Consider the following 14,182-nt stretch of genomic DNA (forward strand, 5'->3'; position numbering starts at 1 on the left):
GGTGCTAGCATCTGAACTGGAGCCAGTTTTCCCAATTCTAATTCCCTACTCTTATTCAATGCCAAAATGGTTAGTTAATGTTCCTTCTGAAATGCTGTGGCTGCTTCTAGTCTATAATCTAATAATTTGAATGGGGGAAAAAAATCCTCCTTCCTTTTTAAGCTATTATCTTTATGGCCTCTTGCTCATTGACCCTGATTTTGCAGTCAGCATGAAAAGAACAGTGCTCTTGTTCATGATGCTTACAGCTGCCCACCAAATATCCATAAGCTATTGAATAGCTGTCATTGAGCAACTGATCCAGCACAGCACATTCTATTATAGACTTGTGCTATGTGTGTGTGAGCCTCCAAACAATCAGATTGAATATCACTGAGACACAGACTAAGCAAGATGGTATATTTTGAATTTTTAATCTGATGTAAAGTGGTGGTGGGGTGGGGGGGTCGTCCTTAGAACAATGGGCCAGAATTCTCTATCATTAAAGGCTGTGGAGGCCAAGTCATTGAGATCAGATGTAAAATGCATGTTCCTCCCTCTCAAAATAAAATTTAGTGGAGACAGTCTCTGATTGGTTTGGTCAATTACAAGATTGGTTTGATCCAGGGCAAATTCAAGTAAAGGCTTTCAAGTAGGTGTCAAGAATGCAGATACAACATGGGTTGTTTGAAGCCAAATTAGTTGATCTGATTTAACCTCTGCCATCTCAATGGAATGGTTTTACATGGAGTGGTTAGTTGCTTGAAAAGTCAGTTCTATGACAGCCTTCCTTGCCACATATTTTCATTATTGTATTTTGAATGATTCATTTCATGCCTTATCTCTAACACTGCTTGATTTTAATTATCATTAAATAGTGTTGTTCCTATCAGCAAACATGCAATCATGGAAACTAAAGCACTGGAGCTAAGTTATGGTCGTGTGCTTTAAGCAATCTCTCTGAATTCTACATAAAGCTTTGAAAATATGTTTTACAATTTCTTCAGTTCTTCCTTTAATAGCTAAAGGTGCAGAATATATTTATCACAAATTTAATACAAATCATTGTGCCCTTTTTAACAGAAGATGATTGACTGCAATAGGCATACACTTATGGTATTCAATATCTCTAGATTTTATCAGACCGAGAGTTAGATTTTCTAATTGAAGTCAGAAACTCAGCTTAAAGATTAAATAATTTTCTCAATATATAGATAAAGCAAAACAGTGTAAATGCTGACAGCACTGCAGGCTTAACACCTGTAGAGTGAATATACATATTAAGATTTAATTTGTCATCAGCACAACCATCCATGACCCTGGAAAATACATAAAGGTGGGATACCATGTGAGCAAAAGATTTGATTCAACAGTGATGTGAAGCTGTTGAACCATGTAATTATTTAGTGAGGAGGGCTACCTCATGCTGGAGCTCTGTCCAATGACGTGCGGGTTAGGTTGATTGGCCATGCTAAATTGCCCCTTAGTGTCCTGAGATGCGTAAGTTAGAGGGATTAGCGGGTAAATATGTAGGGATACGGGGGTAGGGCCTGGGTGGGATTGTGGTCGGTGCAGACTCGTTGGGCCAAATGGCCTCTTTCTGCACTGTAGGGTTTCTATGATTCTATGAATGGGTGTTGTCGTCATTACCTGCTACCTGATGGACTTGTCCATTTTTCTTTGTAGAAATGTATATAATTAAAAGTTTAGTTAAATTTAGTTTAATTTATTCTGATTAAAAATGCCCTCCTTTTAAAAAAAATTGTTTTGAATAGATGATGAACCATGGGAAAGAGTCAATGCTTATTTAATTCACGATACTGCTGACTGGAAAGATCTCAACTTGAAATTTGTTCTACAAGTTTATAGAGACTACTATCTAACTAATGACAGCACATACCTCAAAGACATGTGGTCCGTCTGCCAGGTAGAGAATGTTTAATTGTTCTGTGTTTTAAAGTTTTATGTAAAGCTATAACTTGTTCTTATAAAATAACTTTAAATATCCTATTGAGGCAGTCACGGGCTTCTAATAATCTAAACCATGTGTTAAGTCTAGTAACTCACAACCTACAATATGAATTGGGAAAATGGAGTTCAGCCAAATACATAATTTTATGTGATACAATGCAGAGTGGTGTTTATTCTCTGTCGACCTCACATTGGTCCATTGAGCATGTTTTCTGTAGCAGTCATGTATATCTATTATACAGGATGAATGAGGAAGGTAGAATTATACTTTAAAGGAGTGCAGACTCACTTGAGTTCCAAGGTGAAATAAGTGACTTCCTGTTCAAAAAAGGTATTGAAAGTAAGATCTGTAATATTATGGATCTAGGTTACAATGTGATACAATGGTTGCTTTTTCACGTTTGAGATTTTTTAGCTCTGATTTGGACATTTCTGGTAATATTACAGCATTGCTATTCAGTTGCATTTAGCTCAAAAGGGATTACATTTGCAACATAAAGCTTTTGAGAATGTGGCTTGGGAATCATTCAAAGAATGTCCAGAAAAGTACTTTGCTACATACCACACTAGGTGGATACAGTGGAGGTTGTTAAAGACATTCCCAATAAATATTCAAGCATCATGCGTTGAATACTATAGCTTCATTCATGTAAGTCCAACAAAGTTACCTGACCAGATTTAGAAAGGTGATGTATTTAGCCCACTGATTAAGATAATGTTGTATACTTTGTTTTCTAAGTTACAAGTAAATTTATGGATTGGATGAAATTCCACAGTAGACACTACTTTGATTGTGTACACATGTCTGTTCGCTTATGAGTGATCTAGTCCTAAGCATGATTTTTTTAAAGAATTGGTTCATGGGATGTGGCATTGTTGGCAAGACCAGCATTTATTGCCCGTGTGAAACATTTAGTTTGGAAACTTTGAGAAGCCGATACTGAGATTACAGTAACAATACTGTGACACTATTATATGAACATACATACGGATTAGGAGCTTCTCAAGCCTGCACTGCCATTCATTAAGATCATGTATGATCAATTCCACATTCCTGCCTATCCCCAATAACCTTTCACCACCTTGTTTATCAAGAATCTATCCATCTCTGCCTTAAATATTCGAAGACCACTACCACCACTTTGTGAGGAGGAGTAGGCCAAAGACTCACGACCCTCTGAGGAAAAAATTCTCATCTTTGTCTTAAGTGAGCACCTCAATTTAAGCAGTAATCCCTAGTTTTCCAGTAATCCCTAGTTTCCCAGTAATCCCATTAATCCCTAGGGGCGGCACGGTAGCACAGTGGGGCAGCACGGTAGCACAGTGGTTAGCACTGCTGCTTCACAGCTCCAGGGTCCCGGGTTCGATTCCCGGCTCGGGTCACTGTCTGTGTGGAGTTTGCACATTCTCCTCGTGTCTGCGTGGGTTTCCTCCGGGTGCTCCGGTTTCCTCCCACAGTCCAAAGATGTGTGGGTTAGGTTGATTGGCCAGGTTAAAAATTGCCCCTTAGAGTCCTGAGATGCGTAGGTTAGAGGGATTAGTGGGTAAATATGTGGGGGTAGGGCCTGGGTGGGATTGTGGTGGGTGCAGACTCGATGGGCCGAATGGCCTCCTTCTGCACTGTAGGGTTTCTATGATGATTTCTATGAGTTCTAGATTCTCCCAAAATAACAGAAACATCCTCTCCACATCCACCCTGTCAAGACCCTTGAAGATCTTATGTTTCAATAAAGTTGCCTCTTGCGTTTCTGAACTCCAATGGATACAAGCCTAGCCTGTCCATCCTTTCCTCATAAGACATACTGCCCTTTCCAGGTATTAGTCTAGTAAACCGTCTCAAAGTTTCTTCTTACGCAGGCTCACCCCACCACCCTATCCCCATAACCCTGCACATTTACCATGGCCAATCCACTTAATCTACACATTTTGGACTATAGGAGGAAACTGGAGCACCTGGAGGAAGCGCACGCAGGCATGAGGAGAACCTGCAAACTCCACACAGTCACCCAAGGCCAGAATCTGTTGCAGGTCCTATGGCGCTGTGCGGCCCTCATTTACATCCTCCTTTTTAGTAAGATCAATACTGCATGCAGTACTCCAGAAGTGATCTCACTGATTCCCTGTATAACTGAAGCATAACCTTCCTACTTCTGTATTCAATTCCCCTTGCAAAAAGCATTAACATTCCATTAGCTTTTCTAATTTCTTGCTGTATCTGTATGCAAGCCTTTCTTCATGCACTAGGACACCCAGATCCCTCTGAGCTCTGCAATCTCTCACCATTTATATAAGTTTTTTATTCTTCCTGCCAAAATGGGGAATTTTACATTTTCCCATATGATACTCCAATTGCTGGATTTTTGCCCACTCACTTAGCCTATCCATATCTCTTTGTAGTTTCCTTATGTCCTCTTCAGAAACAACAACATATTCTGCAATAAAGGTAAAAATTCCTGATCATGTGAAGTGTCATATCTTTTTGTAAGAGAGACCAGTTATGCTGAGCCCAAGGAAATGTTAGTGCAGATCTGAAATTTGTGGCATTTCCTTTTATTAGTTGGTGGCATTATAACCCTGAAGGAGGTGGGTAACACTCTGCATCTGAGCCTGAAGCTCTGGCTTCCAGTACAACCCCACAACCTGATGGCCAAGAAATATGTGTTCATAACATGGCCAACCAGGATGAGTATCTACCTGAAAATTCCTTCTAACACTACAATGGCAGGCCATAAGAACAGAGAACACTCCTGGTCAGCCAAGCTTGCTGCATCCCTCAAGCTATAAGCCACTAGCGACCTCTTCCAGGAAATAATTTGCTATGGGAGCAGACTAAAGTCTGCCTTCTGCACTACTAAGTGCAGGAGGTGAAACAACAGCAATTATTACAATAAAAAATAAAGTACTGTGGATGCTGGAATCTGAAACAAAAACAGAAAATGCTGGAAAATCTCAGCAGGTCTGACTGCATCTGTGGGGATTGAATAGAGCCAAAGTTTCGAGTCTAGATGATCTTTCGTCAGAGCTCAAAAAAAGTTAGATCTGTAATATTACAGATCTATGTTAGTGTGATACAATGGGTGCTTGTCACGTTTGAGACTTTTTAGCTCTGACGAAGGGTCATCTAGACTCAAAATGTTGGCTCTATTCTTTCCCCACAGATGCTGTCAGACCTGCTGAGATTTTCCAGCATTTTCTGTAGCAATTATTATAACTCTGAGCAGTTGTGGATTCAAGTCTCATTTGGTGATGCAGGCTGACTTTTCCAGGGCAGTACTGGGGAAATGCTAAATTATCAGATGCCAACTTTCAGTCTGACATTTATCTAATCTGTAAAAAAAAATTAATCTATAAAAATTGTCTGCTGTTTTGCTTAATTGACGACTGTAATTCATTAGATGTTAAAGTTTCATTTAGATGTTTTGAGACCAAGGGGACTTGCATTGCAAAATGGTCATGTTTTACTGGACAAACTATATTTTAAACTTTTATTGGTAAGAAGTCTCACAACACCAGGTTAAAGTCCAACAGGTTTATTTGGAATCACGAGCCTTTGGAGCGCTGCTCCTTCTTCAGGTGAGTGGAGCAGTGCTCCGAAAGCTTGTGATTCCAAGTAAACCTGTTGTACTTTAACCTGGTGTTGTGAGACCTCTTACCATGCCCACCCCAGTCCAACGCCAGCAACTCCACATCTTAAATTTGATTGAGTAAGCATCAGTTGCCATGATTGTAGTTGGTGTATTTTTCATTATTTCTGTCAATGACTTTAGTTATTTTTAATCTTAAACAAATAACACAAAATTTCCAGATTGTAACTGGTGTGGTTTTAGTTATTCTAATTTTACTAACTGCAGTTTACGTAGTTTCTTGCTCGCCAGACTGATTTTGGCTCCTTTGAACAAAGGTGCAGGTAGAGAAATTTGATCCAGCCTTTTATTGATGGGGCGGCATGGTGGCACAGTGGTTAGCACTGCTGCCTCACAGTGCCAAGGACCCCGGTTCGATTCCCGACTTCGGTCACTGTCTGTGTGGAGTTTGCACGTTCTCCCTGTGTCTGTGTGGGTTTCCTCCGGGGCTCCAGTTTCCTCCCACAGTCCAAAAATGTGCAGGTTAGGTAGATTGTCCATGCTAAATTGCCCCTTAGTGTCAGGGGGACTAGCTAAGGTAAATACATGGAATTATGGGATAGGGCCTGGGTGGGATTGTGGTCGGTGCAGACTTGATGTGCCGAATGGCCTCCTCCTGCACTGTAGGATTCTATGTTTAACAGAATTGCTTGATCAATTTTTCAGCAAGGGAAACTAAGTGTTTCTTAGAATTTGGACAGAAAACTGATAAAATAACCATATATGAACTCTAGCAGGATTAACAGACTGAAATTTTCTTGCTTTGAAATGTTTTAAAGAGCACTATATTTGGGTAATTACCTTTTGTGAAGCTGGTCGGGTTTCCTGTTTCAAGTTATGTAAGGTGAGAAAGGCCGATACGAAAGGCAGTAAACTTAATCTGAAATCAGGTTTTAAATTGTTTGGTGTGGAGAATTTACAATAAGATAACAAATTAACTATAGTAAACTGAGGTTGCAACTTCATTAATTGTTGCTTTTAGGCTGTCATGGAATCTGAACTGAAATTTGATACTGATGGAGATGGACTTATTGAAAATTCTGGTTATGCGGACCAGACCTATGATGGATGGGCTGTAACCGGACCTAGGTAGGAAATCAATCTGTCATTTATTATCATTTAAGACAAAAAGTTATTTTATTAGAGAATAATTGGAATCTATGCTCTTTTCCTTCCAGTTTTACTTGCATCTTTCCTCTTCCCTGCAATTGAACAATGCATTATTTCTCGCAAAGGCAGGAAACCTGGCCTCATTGCTGCTGTTATCAACAACTAAACTTGTCTTTAATATAGAAAAACATTCAAAGATGTCTCATGGGTGCATGATCAAACAGAATTTATGTCTGCTTAGATTTTTCTGACCCTTTTGGCCAAAAACTGACCTCTGTTCCAATCTTCTTGGAGCATGGTCCAGGGTATTGGACTGTGGACATGAACTTGAGCAACTGTCTTGCTATGTATTGTATGTCCCAAAAGTTGTTAATCTAAATTGGGGCAAGGCCAATTTTGATGGTATCAGGCAGGAACTTTCAAAAGTTAATTGGGGGAGTCTGTGGGAAGGCAAAGGGACGTCTGGTAAGTGGCATGCTTTCAACAGTGTGTTAACCAGGGTTCAGGGTAAACACATTCCTCTTAGAGTGAAAGGCAAGGCTGGCAGAAGTCGGGAACCCTGGATGACTCGGGATATTGAGGCCCTGGTCAAGAAGAAGAAAGAGGCACATGATGTGCATACGCAGCTGGGATCAACTGAATCTCTTGAGTATAGGGGCTGTAGGAGTAGAGTTAAGAGATAAATTAGGAGGGCAAAAAGGGGACACAAACTTGTTTTGGCAGATAAGGCAAAGGAGAATCCAAAGAGCTTCCACAAATACATAAAGGGCAAAAGAGTTACAAGGGAGAGAGTAGGGCCTCTTAAGGATCAACAAGGTCATCTATGTGCGGATTCACAAGAGATGGGTGAGATCCTAAATGAATATTTCTCATCAGTATTTACTGTTGAGAAAAGCATGGATGTTAGGGAACTTGGGAAATAAATATTGATGTCTTGAGGAATGTACATATTACAGAGAAGGAGGTGCTGGAAGTCTTAAAGCGCATCAAAAGCTAGGGAGGAAATTGCGGGTCCCTTAGCCGAGATATTTGAATCATCAATAGTCACGGGTAAGGTGCCTGAAGATTGGAGAGTGGCAAATGTTGTGCCTTTGTTTAAAAAGGGCTGCAGGGAAAAGCCTGGGAACTACAGGCCAGTTAGCCTCTCATCTGTGGTGGGTAAATTGTTGGAAGGTATTTTGAGAGACAGGATCTACAGGCATTTAGAGATGCAAGGACTGATTAGAGACAGTCAGCATGGCTTTGTGAGTGGAAAATCATGTCTCATAAATTTAATAGAGTTTTTTGAAGGGGTAACCAAGAAGGTAGATGAGGGCAATGCAGTTGATGTTGTCTACATGGACTTTAGCAAGGCCTTTGACAAGGTACCGCATGGTATGTTGTTGCATAAAGTTAAATCTCATGAGATCCAGGGTGAGGTATCTAAATGGATACAAAATTGGCTTCTTGATAGAAGTCAGAGGGTGGTTGTAGAGAGTTGTTTTTCAAACTGGAGGCCTGTGACCAGTGCTTCAGGGATCAGTGCTGGGCCCACTGTTATTTGTCATTTATATTAATGATTTGGATAAGAATATAGGGGGCATGGTTAGTAAGTTTGCAGATGACACCAAGATTGGTGGTATGGTGGACAGTGAGGAAAGTTATCTCCAAATGTAGCGGCATCTTGATCAATTGGGCCAGTGGGCTGACGAATGGCTGATGGAGTTTAATTTAGACAAATGCGAGGTATGCATTTTGGTAGATTGAACCAGGGCAGGACTTACTCAGTTAATGGTAGGGCGTTGGGGAGAGTTACAGAACAGAGATCTAGGGGTACATGTTCATACCTCCTTGAAAGTGGAGTCACAGGTGGACAGAGTGGTGAAGAAGGCATTCGGCATGCTTGATTCCATCGGTCAGAATATTGAATACAGGAGTTGGGACGTCTTGTTGAAGTTGTACAAGACATTGATAAGGCCACACTTGGAATACTGTGTGCAATTCTGGTCACCCTATTATAGAAAGGATATTATGCTAGAAAGAGTGCAGGAAAGATTTACTAGGATGCTACCAGGACTTGATGGATTGAGTTATAAGGAGAGGCTGAATAGACTGGGACTTTTTTCTCTGGAGCGTAGGAGGCTGAGGGGTGACCTTATCGAGGTCTATAAAATAATGAGGAGCATAGACAAGGTAGATAGTCAGTATCTTTTCCCAAAGGTAGGGGAGCCTAAAATTAGAGGGCATAGGTTTAAGGGGAGAGGGGAGAGATACAGAAGTCTCCAGAGGGGCAATTTTTTCAGAGGGTGGTGAGTGTCTGGAACAAGCAGCCAGAAGTAGTAGTAGAGGCGAGTACAATTTTATCTTTTAAAAAGCATTTAGATAGTTACATGGGTACGATGGGTATAGAGGGATATGGGCCAAATGCGGGCAATTGGGACTAGCTTCGGGGTTTTATTAAAAGAAAAAAGGCGGCATCGACAAGTTGGGCCGAAGGGCCTGTATCCATGCTGTAAACCTCTATGACTCTGTATCTGTTTTAAAGCCTGCTTATTGGCAGTTTCACAATTAACATGGAATGTAATTCTAATTTTGAACAGTTTTATGTGTATCTACTGTTAAAAATAATTCAGCTGTCTTTGTACAAATTGCAGTGCCTACTGTGGAGGGCTCTGGTTAGCATCTGTGTGTGTTATGTGCAAGATGGCCGAGATTCTGAAACATGACGAAGAGTACAGAAAATACAAAGACATACTAGAAAGAGGAAAAGAAGCATTTGAGAGGATACTATGGAATGGTGAGCACTGTAGTGGACTTGAGCTATTGGCACTTTGATTACAATGAAATACTATTTATAATAATGAGTTATATTTGTAGTTTATAATGAAATACTAACACTTAAGCTGACCATAACTGATTCTTGACCATGTTGGATAGAATAGATGAAAACTATGGAGAGGGAAGCTCCTGTCAATAAATGACAAGAAAATAGGTGTCAAACACACAGGTTTTAATGGTATTATGTTAAGTTGATGTGCTGCATTGGGACCCTCGTTCTTTGCCTCACTAGTTTTGGAATTTCCATTACAGAAAGTACAAATTAGTGAGGTTCTCCTTTCGCAGCTACAAATACTACAAGAAAGGACAGATCTGGTCAACACAGAACATGTATATTAACTTTTTTGCAAATTTTTAATAGTCTTTTAAATGAATTGATAAATGACTTGCTTCCCTTTAGGCATTTTCTTTTTTCTTTGACCTAATGCTGTGTGGTTTTCTGAACACAAATTTTCTCTAGTGTGCAAAAGTTATTCAATCTGAACCAGCCGTTTAAAACCAATTGATCAGTTTTTTTTACCAGGTATATATTTTTAAAAATTAATCCATGGGTGGCATGGTGGCACAGTGGTTAGCACTACTGCCTCACAACACCAGTTTTAATTCCCGGCTTGGGTCACTGTTTGTGCGGAGTCTGCACGCTCTCTGTGTCTGTGTGGGTTTCCTCCGGGTGCTCTGGTTTCCTCCCACAATCTGAAAGATGTGCTGGTTAGGTGCATTGGCCATGCTAAATTCGCCCTCAGTGTACCCAAACAGGTGCCGGAGTGTGGCGACTAGGGGATTTTCACAGTAACTTCATTGCAGTGTTAATGTACGCCTTACTTGTGACACTAATAAAGAAACTTTTTTTAAAAAAGTGGCTGGGTAACATGCAAATAAATGCTATGCATATCCAGGGCAAGATGGGGAAAACCTTTTCTTTTTGATTTTTGTTTTGCAATTTCTTACTGTATGCATGGTTTAAAGAATAACAACTGTTCTTTATTCAAAGTTTGATACATACCATTATGACTAATTTACTAAGTTTGCAGTGGAGTGGTGCAATTTGTGGGGTCATCAAACTGAACTGTCTGACTTGTCATGTTTTCCTGCTGTGGCTACGACCAGCTGGTGGGTCCAGAATTTTAAATTGAGAGAAGAAATGTATTTAACCCTGTGCGATTTATTGTCCTAATCCAAAGGGTTTTTTATAACTTGATGGCGAGACATGTTCTGAAACGTCTGGTGTCGACCAAGTTTATAGATTTTTAGCAAGACTTCTGTGCAGGTAACTCCTACTGAATGTGACATTCTGCTCATCTTGCAGGAAAATACTACAATTATGATAGTAGTAAGAAGTGCTACTCAAACAGTGTGATGTCAGACCAATGTGCTGGACAGTGGTTTGTGAGAGCATGTGGCCTTGGAGATGGTGAATATGAGGTAACTATATTGAATGTTTTACATAATACCATTCAATCCTTCAAATAAGCAAAATTATCAAAACTCTTAAAATTATGTCTCTAAGGGAAGAAAAATAATACAGTCTAATTAACAATTGTCTCTGCCTTGTACATTTTTTGGCAGTCATGAACCATTACTTAGCATTTGTCTGCACACATTGGACTGCTTTCTATCACAGAAAAATATAAAATTAGCAAATTGACTTATTTAAAATGAATTTTTAAGTTAGTTCTGCAGGGCTCAGTGTTGGGACCTCTGCTGTTTGCTTTAAATATTAATTGATTTGGACTTGAACGTGGGGGCCGTGATTGGAGAAAATTGCAGATGACACAAAAATTGGCTGCGTAGAGGATAACTATATACTCCAAAATTATATAGATGGGTTGGAGTGGGCAGAAATGTGGCAGGTGGAGTTCAACTCTGACAAGTATGAGGTAATGCATTTAGGGAGGTCAAACAGTAAAAGGAAATGCACAATAAACAGGAATATACTGAGGGGTAGATGAAATGAGAGATCTTGGCGTTCAACTGCGCAAGTCCCTAATGGTAGCAGTACGGTAGATAAGGTTATAAAGAAGTCATATGAAATACTTTCCTTCATTGGCAGAGGTATAGAATACAAAAGTAGGGATATAATGATGAAACTGTATAAGACACTAGTGTACCCTCAGCTGGAGTATTATGTGCAGTTCTGACCACCACATTACAGGAAGGCCATCATTGCTCTGGAGAGAGTACAGAGAAGATTTACTAGAATGTTGCCAGGGCAAGAGAATTGTAGCTACGAGGAGAGGTTAGGGTTGCATTCCTTGGAACAGAGAAGGCTGAGGGTGACATGATTGAGCTACACAAAATTATAAGAGATAGAGTAGACAGGAGGAACCTGTTTCCCTTGGCAGAGAGTTCAAAAACCGGGGGTTATAGATACAAGCTAAGTGGCAAAGGATTAGAGGAGACATGGGGGAATGCTTTTTGATGCAGAGGGCGGTGGGGGTCTTGAATTTGCTCCTTGAGTTGGTGGTGGAGGCAGAGACCCTAAACTTGGATCTGCACCTCAAGTACTGAGAGTTACCAGACTATGGTTCAGGTGCAGGAAGGTAGGATTAGAAAAGCCATCTGGGTGTCCTTGGGTTGGCATGGACAAGGTGTGCAGAATGGCCTCCTTCTGTGCTGTAACTTTTCTATGGTTCTAGAAAGGCAATTGGGAAGGCATGAAAACAGACCTAGCTAAAGTAAACTGGCAAATGTGGTTAAGGGATAGGTTAATGACAGACGTTTAAAGGAATATATCAGAATACACAGAATAGAGACATTACAATGAGAAATAAATTCCAAGGGAAGACCCGTAAATACAGTATTCTATACCTCTGCCAAAGAGGGCGAGCATTCCATATGTCTGCTTTACAACTTTATTTAAGTTTAAATTACTAGTCTTGGATGTACTCTTCTCTCCCTCAAACTGAATGTAAAATTTGATTATTGCTACCTCGGGATACCTTCATTGAAGTAATTAATTAATCTTAGCTCATTGCACAATACCAGGTCTAAAATAGCTTGCTCCTGGCTATTAACCTCTCTGCTAAGGGAACTAGGACCTTCCTAGCTGCACTAGAGCAGCACGGTGGCACAGTGGTTCGCACTGTTGCCTCACAGCACCAAGGACCTGGGTTCAATTCTGGCCTTGGGTGACTGTGGAGTTTGCACATTCTCCTCGTGTCTGCGTGGGTTTCCTCCGGTGCTCTGGTTTCCTCCCACAGTCCATAAAGATGGGTTAGGTTGATTGGCCATAGTAAATTGTCCCTTGGTGTCATGGGGAGGAGCAAGGTAAATAAACGGGGTTATGGAGATAGGGCCTGGATGGGATTGTGGTCTGTGCAGACTTGATGGGCCAAATGGCCACCTCCTAGACTGTAATGATTCTATTTGAACCCCTCAAAATGTTGTATGTCAATTAAATCTTCCTATAGCAGACCCTGCTCCAAAGAAAAATGACTTCTACCTGTCCAACCTTTCCTTACAGTTAAAACATCTCCAATTCCGACAGTATCCTAGTAAATTTAATCTCTGCCCTCTTTTAAGTGCAATTCTAACCTTCCTGCAGTGCAGTGGCCAGAATTGTACGCAGTACTCTAGCTGTAGTCTGACGATGCCTTGGCCGATAAAGGAAAGTAATCCCGCATCCATTTTTGACTGCCTTATCTATCTGTCTTACTATCTTCAAGGATATGTGGGCATGCACTCCAAGGGCTCTCTGTATCGTTCCAGTTGATTACATTTTCTCTTTACTTTTTTGTCCCCTCTGCATACATTACCTCGCTCTTTTCGGGATTGATTTCCTTTTATCATTTTTCTGCCCGTCTGACCAATCCGTCGATATATTTCTAATAAAAGCTGGAAATGTGAAATTTCTAATGATTGGCCTAACCAATCCCCTTGACCAAAACCATACAAAATACCACTACTGTGGTGCAAACCAGCACCCTACAGCAAATGTGGTCTAAGTACATGTAGAGCACCTTCCATTTAGACTAAATGATGTACTGGAAAATGATGAAGCACCAGAACCTGAAGCCTCTTCCATGGACTAAGCTCCCATGAGCAGACCAGAAGCATATCCTAACTACAAATGGGAAGATTTTTACTCTTCTAATTAATTTTATTTAACAAAAGTTTGTACACACTGTGGTCGGCTTCATGCGGCTACACAGACATTACACAATACCTGCAAAGTACCTGCTGAGAAAATGGATGCATAATAGCAATCTATTGCTGATGAAACTTCATGTTGCGTTTTCTGATGAGGAATGACCATGGGCCAATCACACCAATAACGTATGGAAGTAAAGGCTAAGACTAGCCCTCTGCTCCATTTTCCTGAAAGTTTTGTAAATGATGTACTACTCAAATGTATGTATACTCATAGAAATCATGTTGTCAAAGTTCATTAAATTTGAGAATGAAAGAAAATTCTGCCCCAATCCTACAACTTAAAGCTCTGATACACTTTCATTGGTGCCAACAGCCATCTAATCCAAATCTTTTTTGAGACATGCACTTTGTGAACAGTGGGCAGGTTATTTGACTGTGGGAAGACTCACAGCTGAGCCTGATTCTGTTCCTGTTTTCCAACTTGAGTCACTAGTTAGTATCAGAAGCCTTACCTTTATTCTTCCACTGCTCCAAAGCCCCTTAGTTTAAGGGTGCCATGTTTAATTGTCTCCTTGTTGGTGCCTTGACTA

The 14,182-nt window shown here is 40.5% G+C and overlaps 1 protein-coding gene across 1 annotated transcript in view; it reads left to right on the forward strand.

Moving 5' to 3' along the window:
- gba2 (glucosidase, beta (bile acid) 2) overlaps positions 1 to 14,182 on the forward strand; it is a 67,979-nt gene that overhangs the window by 46,869 nt on the left and 6,928 nt on the right. Inside the window, exons 12-15 of the mRNA XM_078221941.1 lie at positions 1,755 to 1,906; positions 6,556 to 6,662; positions 9,317 to 9,459; positions 10,807 to 10,922. Of these exons, the coding sequence (XP_078078067.1) occupies positions 1,755 to 1,906; positions 6,556 to 6,662; positions 9,317 to 9,459; positions 10,807 to 10,922 (518 nt within the window). The remainder of the gene's footprint in view (positions 1 to 1,754; positions 1,907 to 6,555; positions 6,663 to 9,316; positions 9,460 to 10,806; positions 10,923 to 14,182) is intronic.

The sequence above is a fragment of the Mustelus asterias genome, chromosome 1 (assembly GCF_964213995.1).
Source record: "Mustelus asterias chromosome 1, sMusAst1.hap1.1, whole genome shotgun sequence".
Lineage (NCBI taxonomy): Eukaryota > Metazoa > Chordata > Chondrichthyes > Carcharhiniformes > Triakidae > Mustelus > Mustelus asterias.